This window comes from Spermophilus citellus, assembly GCF_964194105.1.
Source record: "Spermophilus citellus genome assembly, chromosome: 5".
In the NCBI taxonomy this organism is placed as follows: Eukaryota; Metazoa; Chordata; class Mammalia; order Rodentia; family Sciuridae; genus Spermophilus; species Spermophilus citellus.
In genome coordinates, this window is record NC_138186.1 from 8,317,471 (window position 1) to 8,331,257 (window position 13,787).

General features: G+C 39.1%; 1 protein-coding gene across 5 annotated transcripts in view; it reads left to right on the top strand.

The window, feature by feature from the left end:
• The first annotated feature begins 139 nt into the window (after positions 1–139).
• NUP153 (nucleoporin 153) overlaps positions 140–13,787 on the top strand; it is a 64,717-nt gene continuing 51,069 nt past the window's right edge. For 4 of the 5 annotated variants that reach the window (XM_081295726.1, XM_081295728.1, XM_081295729.1 and 1 more), the window contains exons 1-2: positions 140–272; positions 12,822–13,047. In XM_081295726.1, the coding sequence (XP_081151852.1) occupies positions 162–272; positions 12,822–13,047 (337 nt within the window). In that variant the 5' untranslated portion in view covers positions 140–161. Of the gene's footprint in view, positions 273–500; positions 1,222–12,821; positions 13,048–13,787 lie in introns of those variants that run through there. The other variant, XM_081295730.1, reaches the window with a different exon arrangement.

Consider the following 13,787-nt stretch of genomic DNA (forward strand, 5'->3'; position numbering starts at 1 on the left):
ACCCTCGGTTTCTGCTCGCGACCTCGCGGTTCTCCGTGAGTCTGTGCCTTACTGTCTGGGCAGCGCGGGCCGACTTTTGGGCCGGGGCCGGGCGGGGGAGGCCCTAAGGCCGCCGCCTCTGCCTCTCCCGCCCGGGAGCGGGAAGCCGCCGAGGCTCCGCCATGGCCTCGGGAGCCGGAGGAATAGGAGGGGGCGGTGGCGGCAAGATCCGGACGCGGCGCTGCCACCAGAGGCCCATCAAGCCTTACCAGCCGGGGCCACCGCAACACCAGGTACGGGACGCGGGCGGCGGGCGGGGCCGGGTGTGAGGCCCCGGCGCCCCACGTGGAGAGCGGCCGGGAGGCCCGGGCAGAGGCCGGGAGGCGGCGACGGGAAGTGGGCTGCGCCAGGCCGGGCCTTGCGGCGCACACGTGGGGTTGGGCCGCCCTCGCCGGGCTGGCCCGGGGCTTTCCCGGGCGGGCGCAGGGCGGGAAAGGAAAAGCGGGGCTTGGGGCTACGTGGGCTTTTTTTTTTTTTGGCGGGTTTTGGGGCTTTGACGGTATCACGCCCTTTGGAGGGGACAGGAAAGAGGTGGCTGGTGACCCCGGAGCTGGCCGTCTGGAGGGGCGCGGGGAGGGGGCTGCCTGGACGGGCCTCGGGGCGCCGAGGAGCTGGGGGGCGCTCTAGGGCGCAGGGTGGCCCTCGTCCCTCGTCCCCTGCCCGAGGCCCTCCGGCGAGAACCGCGGCTTAGGTCCCCTCCTGGCTGTGGCTGCCGTGCGCCGGGGCGTTTTGAAAGTCCCTCCGCCCTTACGTCGGGCTCTGCCGCGCGACTCTTCCCTCCCTTTCTCTCCTCCCCCTCTGCATTTCCGAGGCCGGAGTCGGCAGATCCCCGCGGCTGGCCCGTCGCCGGCCCTAGGCTCCCGTACCTGGGGTCTTAACAGCCAGGGTCGTGCTCCAGGGTTAGGTGCTCAGGACCCCGGGGGGCCACCCTGCGCCCGCGGGATGCTGGAGATGGTGAAAAAGGGGTTCCTCGTGGTTGTGGGTGAGACGTTTGGTTCCGAGAAAATCGCGCGTTGAGACGGGGCTCTGCGGGAGGACTGAGCGGGAAGCCCTGCCCTGTTTTGGCAGAGCCGCTAGTAAAACTTCTCGGTGGCTCTAAGGTGGGGAGTGCGTCTTCAGTTTCCTCAAACTAAGAGTACAGACCGCACAAGGACTTTGAGAACTTGTTGCATACTGTTAAAGGTACGTTTCCTCGATTGCTTGAACGTCGAACCCTTCAACGTTTTGTTTGGTGGTATTGTTAAATTGTATCACTACCAACAGATTTTTAGAAGTAGAGATTTGAAGGAAATTTTATAATAGTATAAGTCGTGTTTTATGTAGTAAGTCGTTTTTTGCGTGGTTAGAAGTCTGGACATTATTAACACTTCCAACAATCTCCCCCCCCCCCCCCATATGTGCAGAAAAGCTTGGCTTTCAGAGTTCTTTGTGAGGAACAGGGGTGTTTGGAGACAGATTTAAGATTAGAATTCAGGTCACAAGCCTGACCATTTAACCTTACGTAATCCTTTGTGTATGGAAGTTAGAATTACGTGCTTTCTGTTTCTCCTAAGAATAAACTGAATGTTTTCCTAGATCTTATGCTGCTATAGAAAAAAATGAATTTTTAAAAATAAAGACCAATGAATGGTTTGGATTGAATTTAGAAGGGAAATTATATATTCTAGGGTGGCAAAAGTTACAATCACAATTTATTTTAAAAGTACTTAGATAAAAATCTAATTTGGGAGGGATGATGCCTTAACAGTACAACACCTAAAGTCAAGTTGTTTTTAGAGCTGCTATGATTTCAGGCTGTGTGGTTTTATTTTAAATCTTGATAATTTATCATCATTTCTTATCTAAAGTACTTTTTTCTTCTTGTACCAGCCATTTGATTGAAAAAGAAAATATATTTTAGCTTTTGAACTGGGATCTGAGATATTTAGGGGTTTCTTGATCACTTAATACTGGCAGAAACTACGTGGTATTTGGGGATATATTAAAGAATATTCTCCTATTATTATTTTTTCCTCTTCAACATAAAATAAGGACCTTTCTTAGTCCTTACTGGAACTTTGGTGGACCTGCTTGCTCTCAACTATACTAGACAATCCAGTGGATGTTTTGCAGCAGCTGCTGAGTCATCATGAATAGCAAGGAGCTTCATGACATGGCATGTTTTGTACTAATGTTAACTGATTAAGTGTTCAAGGTTTTCTGGGTGAAAATGAAGCCTTTGGTTTTGTAGTAGAAGGTTGGAATAAGAATGAGAGGTCTGGCACTGTTAGTTCATGGGTGTTTGCCAAACCCTGTCAGGCCAACTAGCTAGTGCAGTCACCTGGTACCTGTGACTTCTGCACATGTTCAGTTGACTTGTAATTTCCTGTTTTGACTTCTGGTTTAGCTCTGAGGGAAATGTGTAAAGATTAACATTTTCTCCTTGTAACTTATGATCTTTAAAATGTCACTGTGCTTGAAGATGTGGAGACAGAAATCCATCATCTTTCTTAACTCACTGAGGGATAGTAACGCATAGAACTGTTACTGCTGTTGACCTTGCTTCCCCAATGTTGAAGTATAACACCAGAGAAGCACGCCAAGGCAAGGTCAGAGTGGAAGGTAAAAGTTTATTAAAGGACAGCAGAAAAGACTTACCCCGAAGGAAGAAGGGGACCCAAGAGATGGAATCCATGGAAGTGCGGTTGTCTCCCCTTTTTATACCTAGGGTCTTCATCTGGTCTGTCCACCCCCCCCCTCCATTCCTGTCCTTTGTTCTGTTATCTTTCAGTGATGGAATGTAGGTGGGAAGGTCCGAAGGGTGTGGCACAGGTGGGCCAAAGAAGTAATCTGGGCAGGAAGGACTTTTGAGTCAGCATCTTCAAGTTTGCTGGGAGCTGTTTCATTAACACTTCTTTGGGATGGGCTCTGGGCCTTGGAGACATTAATATTCCAAGAGTTGTTCTGCTTTTCCCGGAATTCATTCTCAACATGGCCTCTATTTTGGATCTTACTCCATATTAGACCCGATTTACCTGACTACACTGACTACCTAACTTTAAATCTGGCTTCAGAAGCAAAAATGAAGAATAGCTTTGAACAGTGCAAGCTGATAATTTTCACTTGAATTCTTCTGCCTCTTATACCTTTTAGCTTAGACACTTTTATGAAGAGAATGGTATCATTTTTCTACTTGGGAGTGAATAGGTCACTAAAGAGAATGTGGTTAGTTCTTGTCACTTCCCATCTCATTTTTGTGTTCTGTGGAGAGGTCAAACCTCTTGCCTTTTGTAATAGCTACTACAAATTATTCGAGCACACGAGCCAGCAATCAGTTCAGAACTGAAAGAAAGGGCTTCTTCTGGAAGAAACTACTGCCATCTCCTGGTGTTTTTTGCCTTCCAATTGGAATTGTGAGATTTGTCTTCTGGTTTGAAGCTAAGGGAGTCCACTCAGCAGTTTTGAGGCTATAAGCAACCTAGTGAGACTCTGTCTCAAAATAAAAAGGGCTGGGGATATGGCTCAGTGGTTAAAAGCTCCAGGATTCAGTCCATGGTACAAAAAAACAAAAACAAAACAAAACAAACAAAAACAAAGATAGTTTACATCAGAGGTTGGTAAACTTTTTCTGGAAAGGAACAGATGGTAAATTTTTAGACTTTGCTATTGCTAGTTCTCTGTTTTTATTTTTTTTTTTACCTGTAAGTGGCACAATACCTTTATTTTATTTATATTTATGTGATGCTGAGGATCGAACCCAGTGCCTCACACATGCTAGGCAAGTGCTCTACTAGACACTGAGCTACAACCCTAGCCCCCCTCTCTCCTTTTTACAACCCTTTTGCAAATGTCAAAACCATTCTTATCCTGTGTAAGAACAGGCCAAGGCCTGAATTTAGCCTACAGACCATAATTTGCTAAGCTGGTTTATATGATAGTGTGGTTTTTGTTTTGGTATCTTCTTTTTTGATACTCTGCCCCTGGTAAGTATGTCCTGTGTGCTATCTGATGGCTAAAGTGTTTTTGGTTTTGGTAAGAAGGGATATTTAAAGGTTGAGTGTTAAACTCATTCTAGAAGATCACTAAGTTGGGGCTGGGGATGTGGCTCAAGCGGTAGCGCGCTTGTCTGGCATGCGTGCGGCCCGGGTTCGATCCTCAGCACCACATGCAAACAACGATGTTGTGTCCGCCGATAACTAAAAAATAAATATTGAAAAATTCTCTCTGTCTCTCTCTCTCCCTCTATCACTCTCTCTTAAAAAAAAAAAAACAAAAAGAAGATCACTAAGTAGTTCTGACTTTTGTCGTTATTTTATCCTAGATGCTTAATATTTTAAATGGATATAAAAATGGAAATAATTGATTGATTGGAAAAACATACTCTAATGGGATTAACTGAGTTTGAATCCCATTAGATTGCTCTGATTTGGGCAATTTAAATTCTTAAGTTCCTCATCAGTAAAGTAAAACTTGTTGTGAGGGTTAAATGAGACAATACAAGTATAGCTTTAGTATAGGATCTGACATGTATAGTTAGGACTCCTTTGAAATTGTTGTGATGAAGTAGAACCTTTGAATTTAAATGTCTTTAAATTGTGTCTGATTTTGTGTGTGGGGGGGGGCGTTGAATGAGAGATGCTTTACCACTGAGCCACATTCCCAGCCTTATTTGCTTAACTTTTATTTTGAGACAGGATCTGGCTTAGGGCCTTGCTAAATTGTTGTGGCTGGTATGGAACTTGTGATCCTCCTGAGTCACTGGGATTACAGGTGTACCCCTGATACCTGGCATGAATTGTCTGAATTTTGCTTCCTCTTAGAGGTTCTACCCCCTTCCCAAGTTTAATCCTTAATAGGTTTATATAAGATTTGAGATCTTTGTTTACTGAGTGATGAGGTGGTGAGACCAAATATAAAACAACTACTACCCTTTTAAGTATTTAGTATTTTCCTCATATAAGTGCCAGTCATTTTAAGTATATGGAGAAAAAGCCACAAGTATTGTTTATAAGTATTTAGTATTTTCCTCATATAAGTGCCAGTCATTTTAAGTATATGGAGAAAAAGCCACAAATATTGTTTAATGAGAGCTAGGTTTGTTTTTTTGTTTTGTTTTGTTTTTTTGGGGGGTACTGGGGATTTAACCCAGGGATGCTTTACCACTGAATCACATTGCTACCCCTTTTTATTTTTCATTTTGAGACAAGGTCTCCCTAAGTTGTTGGGGTCTTGATAGATTGCTAAGGCTGGCCTCAAACTTGTGAGCTTCCTACCTTAGCCTCCAGAGTTGTTGGGATTACAGGTGTGTGCCACTGCTCCAGCTATTTACTAAATTTTTAAATTAAGATGACAAAAAAGCCCAAGTGTATCCTTTATTTCCTAGAAAGAACCTTGCTAAGGTAGGTAGCTATTAGTTTGAAGTAAAATGAAAACTTTGGTCTTTACCTAATGAAAATTGTTTTCTTTAGGTAAAGAGTATTATTAGATTGCAATGGTTCCATATTTTAAAACACTTGTAGCTACTTTGATTATGGCTGAAATATATTTTTAAAAGATTGTGCATTGGAAAGCCTGTTGTAACTTCTTGCTGCCAGCTACAGCTAATTGTCAGAAATAAAATGATAAGATAGATGGCTTTCTTATCCATATATGTCAGCTTGTCAGTTTGTTTGCTTTTGCTTATCTTTTTTCATAGTGTGATTTAAGAAATAAACTTTTACCCCAGTTTTCAAACATCTTAGGTGAGAAAAATGTGGCTGTATCTTATGGATGTTTTTTTAGTGGGCTTAACTGCTGTGAGCTTTTACTGGGTCATGAATTCTCCTTAGCTGTATTTATGGAAGAAAGTTTTTAAAAAGGTTAAAGTCTGTAGCCAATTGTAGAATTTTTGTTCTTTCATCAGAAAAGTATTTTAAGTGTCTAGAGAACTCGAGCTGCTTGGATGGGGTAAGTTTGGCCACTGAGTGACTAACAGCTTATAAAATATGGCAGTACCTTAGATTTAGAAGTTGAATTAAAGATATTGAAAGTGAATTTGGTGTATAACTGCATTAGAATTTAAATACCAATTACTTTTCCCCCTTATGGAAACAACTGTTAACCTAACAGAGAAGCTATGTTAAAATAAGTAATTTTAGAATGCATATATTTAAAAGCTATAAATTCTGAAAGAATAGAGTGACTTATGCCTTTACCATTTCGTGTTTTTTTAAAATAATTATTATTTTCTTAAGTCAGGTAGATTCTTAGATTGTTCTTGGGATTTGAGGGAGCAAAGGAGAAAACCCATTTGGGAAACTATATGAAATGACTTTGAAAAAAGTTTGGGAAGGAGGGTCTAGTGACATGGGTGTTAAATGGATCGGGAAGGTGTATACAGAAAGAAAACTTTTTAAGGGATGGTGACAGGTTTCTGTGTAATGCAGAAACAGCAGTCAAAACAGCCAAACTTGACACTGGTGATTTTTGGTTTTATTGTTACAGATCCAGTGAAATTATTTCAGAAAGGAGATTTCAGAATCTGAGTACTACCATTTAATAAAGGATAATGTGAAGAAAAGCAAGTGGACTCAGGAGGCTGAGGCAGGAGGATCACAAATTTAAAGCTAGCTTTAGCAATTTAGCAAGACCCTGGCTGTAAATAAAAAATAAAAATGGGCTGGGGATGTGCTCAGTGGTTAAGCAAATTCCTAGGACTAAACAAACCCAGAAAGGAAAAGGGAGTGGAATAGAACTGAAGTAACAAACCTAAGAGAAGAAAATATGTATAGGAAGGATATATCCTGTGTCCATATTGGAAGATGCCTCTGATGAAAGATTTGTATGAAAAGAATGTCTTTATAATTACAAATGAATTCTGAGTTGGTGTTGTATAGAAAAACCCTTCCCCTTCCCCCACTCTAGTCTTCTTTCTTTAATCCTTGAACTCTGATTAAATATATTTGAAAAGCTAATATGTCCACAGTGCTTTACACAGTGAATGTTCTTGATATATGTGTAGTATTGAATTTAATTTCATTGTGGCCTCCAAGTTGGATATTTAATTATTCTAAATCTCAGTTATCCCCACCTCCCCATCCCCTGGGGTTGAACCCAGGGTTGCTTTTTCCAGTCCTTTTTAAGTTTACTTTCCCAAAATTCATTTATTTTTATATAATAAGCCATACACTAGAATTTTTTATTTTTAATTTCAAGACAGGGTTTTGCTAAGTTGCCAAGGCTGGCCTTGAACTTGGCAATGCTCCTGCCTCAGCCTCCCTGGTTGCTGGAATAATAGGTGTGCATCACCATGCCTGATCTAATGACACATTTGATGTGTTTTGCCAAATGAAGAACCCTCAGTAATGGGGAGAGAACCCACTAGATTTGAGAAATCCAAGTTTAAAAATTTACTCCTTTAATTCTTCAGTTTAGCAAGACCCTCGTGTTATTAACTCATGTTATTTCTTATCATCTAGTGTAGACTTTGCTTCAGTGCCACAGGGAGTGTTTTTAAGATTTTAATGCCTTTTGTTGTTATTGTTTTTCCTAAACACTTCATTAATTTGACTTTTTAGGATTGCTTTTCTGCTGTCATTTAATTGGCTTAGTTATTTATCATTCCAGAGGATGGTTCAGTCTCTCCTTGTCCTTGGACAGCTTCAGTTGGTTTTTGTGGGCAAGAGATGTTAGTAGGCATAAAAAATGATACTTGCTGAAAGTGAAACTTACGTCATGTAAATGTATTACATATTTATTTATTTATTTATTTTTAAAGGGGGGGGGGAGAGAGAATTTTTTTTTTTTAATATTTATTTTTTAGTTCTTGGCGGACACAACATCTTTGTATGTGGTGCTGAGGATCAAACCCGGGCCGCACGAATGACAGGCGAGCGCTACCGCTTGAGCCACATCCCCAGCCCCAGTTATATGTTTTTCAGAGTTTTAGAATTATTGATGTTTTTAGAAACTTGCTCTAGAATATTCATATGTGGCAATAAGCTGTTATTTGAGCAGTGCGGCTGTAGGTAAATTAAACCCATGCACCAACAAATTTGTGCTCTGTGAGACCTGATGCCAGCTCTCACAGAACTGTGCTCTGGTAAAGGCCACACAGACAGACTGTAATTACCATGCTATTTGGCAGATTGCCATCATGTGGTAGGTAGCAGGGCACTGCTGGTACTCTTGTAAGGGAATGAGTGTCCCAGACTTGGAAGGTCAGAGGCGGTTTTCTATAGGAAAACTTCCATCAGGCTGCTAGGCTTACTGATGAAACAGATCTGGAAAAAGGTAGGACTTAAGTATTCACTGGACCTTTCTTCAGAGTACTTGTGTTTCTTCCTCGGTTTTTCCTTTTGTTATGTTGCGCGTGTGTGCGCGCGCATGCCTCTCCCTCTCTCTCCATGTCCTTCAGAATAGGGGATTGAACCCGAGAGCATTCTATCTCTTGAGTTATATTCTCAACTCTTTCTATTTTATTTATTTATTTTGGTACTGGGGGCAACCCAGGGACACTTTGCCACTGAGCTACGTCCCCAGCCCTGTGTGTGTGTGTGTGTACACACACACACACACACACACACACACACACACACTTTGAGATGGGGGTCTTGCTAAGTTGCTGCAGCTGACTCAAATTCTCAATCCTCCTGCCTCAGCCTCAGAGTCCCTGATATTACAGATGTGCACTGCTATTCCTGGCTTGTTATATTTTTTAAGTCATAAAGCATTCTTTCTTCAAACTGACTGTCCCCATTCCTGTAAAGACCTGAAGAACTCCTCAAGAACTCCTGAAAAGATAGTTGGGTTACACTGGGCCTTCTTTGGTAGTAGTAAGGTCAATGAAAACTTAACTCCAAAAGGAAGCCATTTTTCCCCTTTTCCAATTCTTTTCACTCTCTCAATTTTTCATTAAGGGCTAAAGTGTTTGGTTCTTTAAAACTCTTTTAAAATTGACAGACAAGAAGATACTTCTTCAGATCTTATTCAGTATAATTCTGTGTATAATCAAGAGATGTTTTTTTCTTCTTGAGGAATTTTTAAACAATCCTGACATCTCCTAGTTGGTCATTTACTAAAAGCAAGTACATAATCTGTGCAAGTCTTTAACAAGTGGAAATAAAATTAGCTCCAGGGTGCATATTTACTTCTGATTGATTTTCGGAGTCGATATTATAAAGTTTATAATGTTTATAAAAATAGGTGTAATGGTTGGATGAACTTGATAATTTTGAAAATAGGGTGGTCTTTTAGGTAAAATGTTATTTTATATTATAGTTAAGTTTATAAGGTTATGCTTATCAAGGTCTTATTTAGTATAATAGGTCACTGGATTTTTAAATAATTTTAGTAGCGTGGCTCTCAGAATTTACTTTGCATAATGATAACTCTAAGAGCTTGTTAAAAAGAAATTTGTATTTATCTAAGTATAACAGTACTTCTGATCTGAAGACTTTTTGCGGAGTGGGTACCTAGGATTGAATCCAGGGACTCTCAATCCCTGAGCCACATCACCCAGCCATTTATTTATTTATTTATTGATAGATAGAATCTTGCTAAATTGCTTTGGGCCTCAATAAATAAGTTACTGAGGCTGAGGCTGGCTTTGAACTTGTGATCCTCAGCCTCCCGAGCTGATGGGATTACAGGAATGTACCACTGCACCCAATTGAGGACTACACTTTTTTGAGAATAATTATATTAGTCTTTTTATAATGATTAGATACGTGAACTGAAGAACAAAAGATGAAGCAGATGATTCTAAGCACATGTGCAAAGACACACATATAAGTGTATGTTTCAAGGGGATTTTTGAAGGATTTCAAGTTTATCTTAAGATATATTAGATTTTTGCCTTTATTGATAAGGTAACCCTAAGTTTGGATAGCATATGTGAAGGACACTCCTTTATTTAGGTCTTCTCACTTTTGTTCCCTTAGTCTACTTCCACAGTAGAAATTTGCATAGCCTATTATTTAGTAAACACCCTTTTCAGACATTTTCTGTGCTTATATAATGGGGCACCCATCTCATTTTTCTTTCTCTTGATTTTTGTTCATGGCACTATCTCACACGTATGTTTATGTGTGACATATTTTGTTTTTCTCACTGATTTTTAAACTCCATGAGGGCAAAAACTTGTTCACCACTGTATCCCCAGTGTTTTGATTCTTTTTTAAAAAATATTTTTAATTGTATATGGACACAATACCCTGATTTTATTTATTTATTTTTATGTGGTGCTGAGGATTGAACCCAGTGCCTCACACATGTGAGATAAGTGCTCTATCACTGAGCTAAACCCCGGCCCCACCAGTGTTTAATTTTTGATGCACACTACGGTGTGCAGTTAGTATTGATTGAATGAAGAAAAGCAGTGTGTGAACTGCATTGTATTCAGTACAGTCCAAAATGGTCACTGCAAAGTTTGTTGTTCTGATTCACTTTAGGATATTTTCATTATATTTTAATTATTGTCTGACTAGTGTTCCACATGTATGTTTTCTAAACAGTTGAAGTTTTGAGTTTTTTTTTTTTTTTAAGTATGCTTGATTTTATTAACCTGTTGTAGAGCAGCTTTCCCCCCTAAATGTAATGATAATTTCCTGAAATGGGTCTAATTTCCTAATGTCTTCTCAAACTTTAACATAACATCAGAATCACTTGGGTGGATATTACCTGAGATTAATGCTACTGTAGCTGAGGGAACCACACATTGAGAAACCACTAGGATTAGAATATGTTAAACTTAATTTAACTTTGTCCTGATGACTTGTGTCATTTAATAGAGGTATGTTTGATTATTTAAGTACTTTTTATTATTTACTGAATGTACTTTTTTTTTTTGGAAAAAAATCCTTTTGCTGTCATTTACTGTGCCACTAGTAACTGCTCTGTCCCACTGAAATTTTCCTGTACTAAGCTGCTCTGGGCTGAGACTAGATAAGTTGGTTAAATTTTAGCTTAGAAAAGAGAAAGTCTGGGCTGGGGATGTGGCTCAAGGTGTAGCGCGCTCGCCTGGATGCGTGCGGCCCAGGTTCGATCCTCAGCACCACATACAAACAAAGATGTTGTGTCCGCCAAAAACTAAAAAAAAAAAAAATTAAAAAAAAAAAAGAAAAGAGAAAGTCTTGTAAGCACAGTTCATGTGTACTTCAGAGAATAAGCTTTTTCGTATCTGTTTTGATTATTCAGATTTGGTTTTTGATTGTTCTCTAACATATCTCCTGCTGTCACACAAGTGACTTCTGGTTAAATATGGTGTCATTTTCTCTGCTTGCTTTAGATGGATAAGGATCATGAGGATCCTTGATATTTTTATATTTTCTACATTTTTATACTTTAGAAGTCCACAAATGACTTTTTCCACCCTGTTATTTCTGTAGTGCTTTAGCTAACCTATAACCTCATATCGTATGTGTTTTATTTTTTTGAAAGGCTGTCTTAAACTGAATTTTACCTTGTAAGTACTTCTGGGTCTTTTGAAATAGTGGAGGGTGGGATAAAGAACTGGTACTATATTATATTATTAAAAATGTTAACTCTAGATGTAGTAGGTATAATATGATCTTTTTTTCCAAAGTAACTAATATTATGCATCATAGCATAGAAAAAGGAAACAGTGCATTTGTGTTTTTTAGTAAATACTGCTTAATGAAGGAAATTGTTGCTTGCAATTGGTTACCTTAGCAGAGTTTTTTTCTGTTGGCTTTTTCCTGGTTAGTAATAAAATTACCAATATGTTTGTTATATGTTGTAAGTTGAAAACTACTGTCACATAATTTTCACTATAATTTCAGTAGTTAGTAGGAGGGGGTGTTCTTACTTAAGCTAGAGTAAATCAAAGAACAGGGAGAAATTCAAATTTCGTAATGGGTCATAGTAATCCCAAGGCCCATGCTTTTAGTCTGTCTTAGATATACTGAAGTAGTTGTGTTTGTGCCCGGGGTAAGTTACTTATTGTCTCTCTTCATCCTTAAAGTGATGGGAGTGTTAGTTTCAACTTCGTATAATTATTGTAAGATTAAATTGAAGGAAATAAATTGATTACAGCATTGCCTGACTCATAACTGAAGTCACTGTAAATGTTAATAATTCTTGTAGTTATAATACCACTTTATATTTCTTCCTTTAAAAGTCAATACAGTAAAATTTCACTTTCAAAAGATATTAGAGGAGCTGGGGTTGTGGCTCAGCGGTAGAGTGCTTGCCTCACACATGGGAGACCCTGGGTTCGATTCTCAGCACCACATACAAAAATAAAGTGAAATAAAGGTGCTGTGTCCAACTGCGACTAAAAAATAAATATTTTTTAAAAAAGATATTAGAATATTTCTTGGATTAATTTATGTTGGATTAGTTGTCTTTTGTTCTTAAACCCTCATTTCTATTAGTCTAATTGTTTTGTTTTCTTAAAGAATGTGTAAATAGTTGTTACTGAAGTTATGGTTTATATGGTTTCTTTTAATACATTGAGATAGAAAAGGATGCCTTTTCTTGGATTAAAACATTTAGTACGTATTTTATTGCTAAATCTAAAATAGATCTTGCTTATTTGATAGCTTATGGGGTATTTTAAAGGATTAGAATAATTAGGCATTTGGGACAAATATTAGCTCATGTATGCTATAGAACAAAGGAAAAAGTAAGGATTTCATATAAAGAAAATTTAAAATATTGTGTCATCGTAACTTTAGTAACCGAATTTTAGTAAACTCTGTTGGAAATAGTTGTGTCTTGCTTGGCATGAGTTTCTTTTCTGTAAGTGATTATATATTTAAAAAGATTAATTTCTAAAATTGTCTTTTGTTTTCTCCCAACAGGGCATTCTTAGCAGGGTTACAGAATCTGTTAAGAATATTGTGCCAGGGTGGCTACAAAGATATTTCAACAAGAATGAAGATGCATGTAGCTGCTCAACAGAAACAAGTGAGGTTCCACACTGGCCAGAAAATAGAGATGATGATCATGTGATATATGGCCATGAGGAGAGCTCTAATATTAATGATGGGAGAATCACCCCTGAGCCAGCTGTCAGTAATACAGAAGGTAAGTAACATATGGATATATTTTTTATGAATGATAGATTTTCATGCCCTAATTTTAAATACATTTATGTTTACCTGGCTGTGGTTAATCAATGTCATTGAGTAGAACATAAAACATCTGAAGGAGGGTGGTGATTAGGTTTAAATTGAATGTCTTTGTTATTTACCAACCTTCTGTTCATTAAGGAAGTCTGACACATTAGTTAAGAGTACAAACTCTGATGTCAGACTTTGGGTTTGAATTTTCATATCAGCAGTATTAGCTATGTAGTGTTTGGCAGGAGACCGTTTCTTCCTCTCTGCCTTCCTAAGTTGTTTCAGAAAGAGTAATTGTGAGCTGAGCATGGTGGGTGCACTCTTGTACTCTAAGCTATTGGGGGCAGAGGTGGGAAGACCATTTCAGCCCACAAATTTGAGACTGACCTTGTCTTTTTTTTTTTTTTTTAAGTAATTGTGAAGCCCTTAGAATAAACCCTAGCACTAAGGGAACACTGCACAAATGTTAACCATTAGAATGCAACTGTTAGTGCCTCTCAGAACTCGTGAATTTGGGTATAATAAAACTAGTTGTGTCCTGTTCTCTAGAGCAAACTCAATTGGGTTATTCCATTAATCATTGTTCAGTGACCCTGCATTTTAAATCTTTGAATTCTTAGGATCTACTTTCCAGCATTTTGTTAGGGTTTACAAGTATTGTAAATTTAGTGTAACCAACGTCTAGGCTATATTTGGAGATATTAT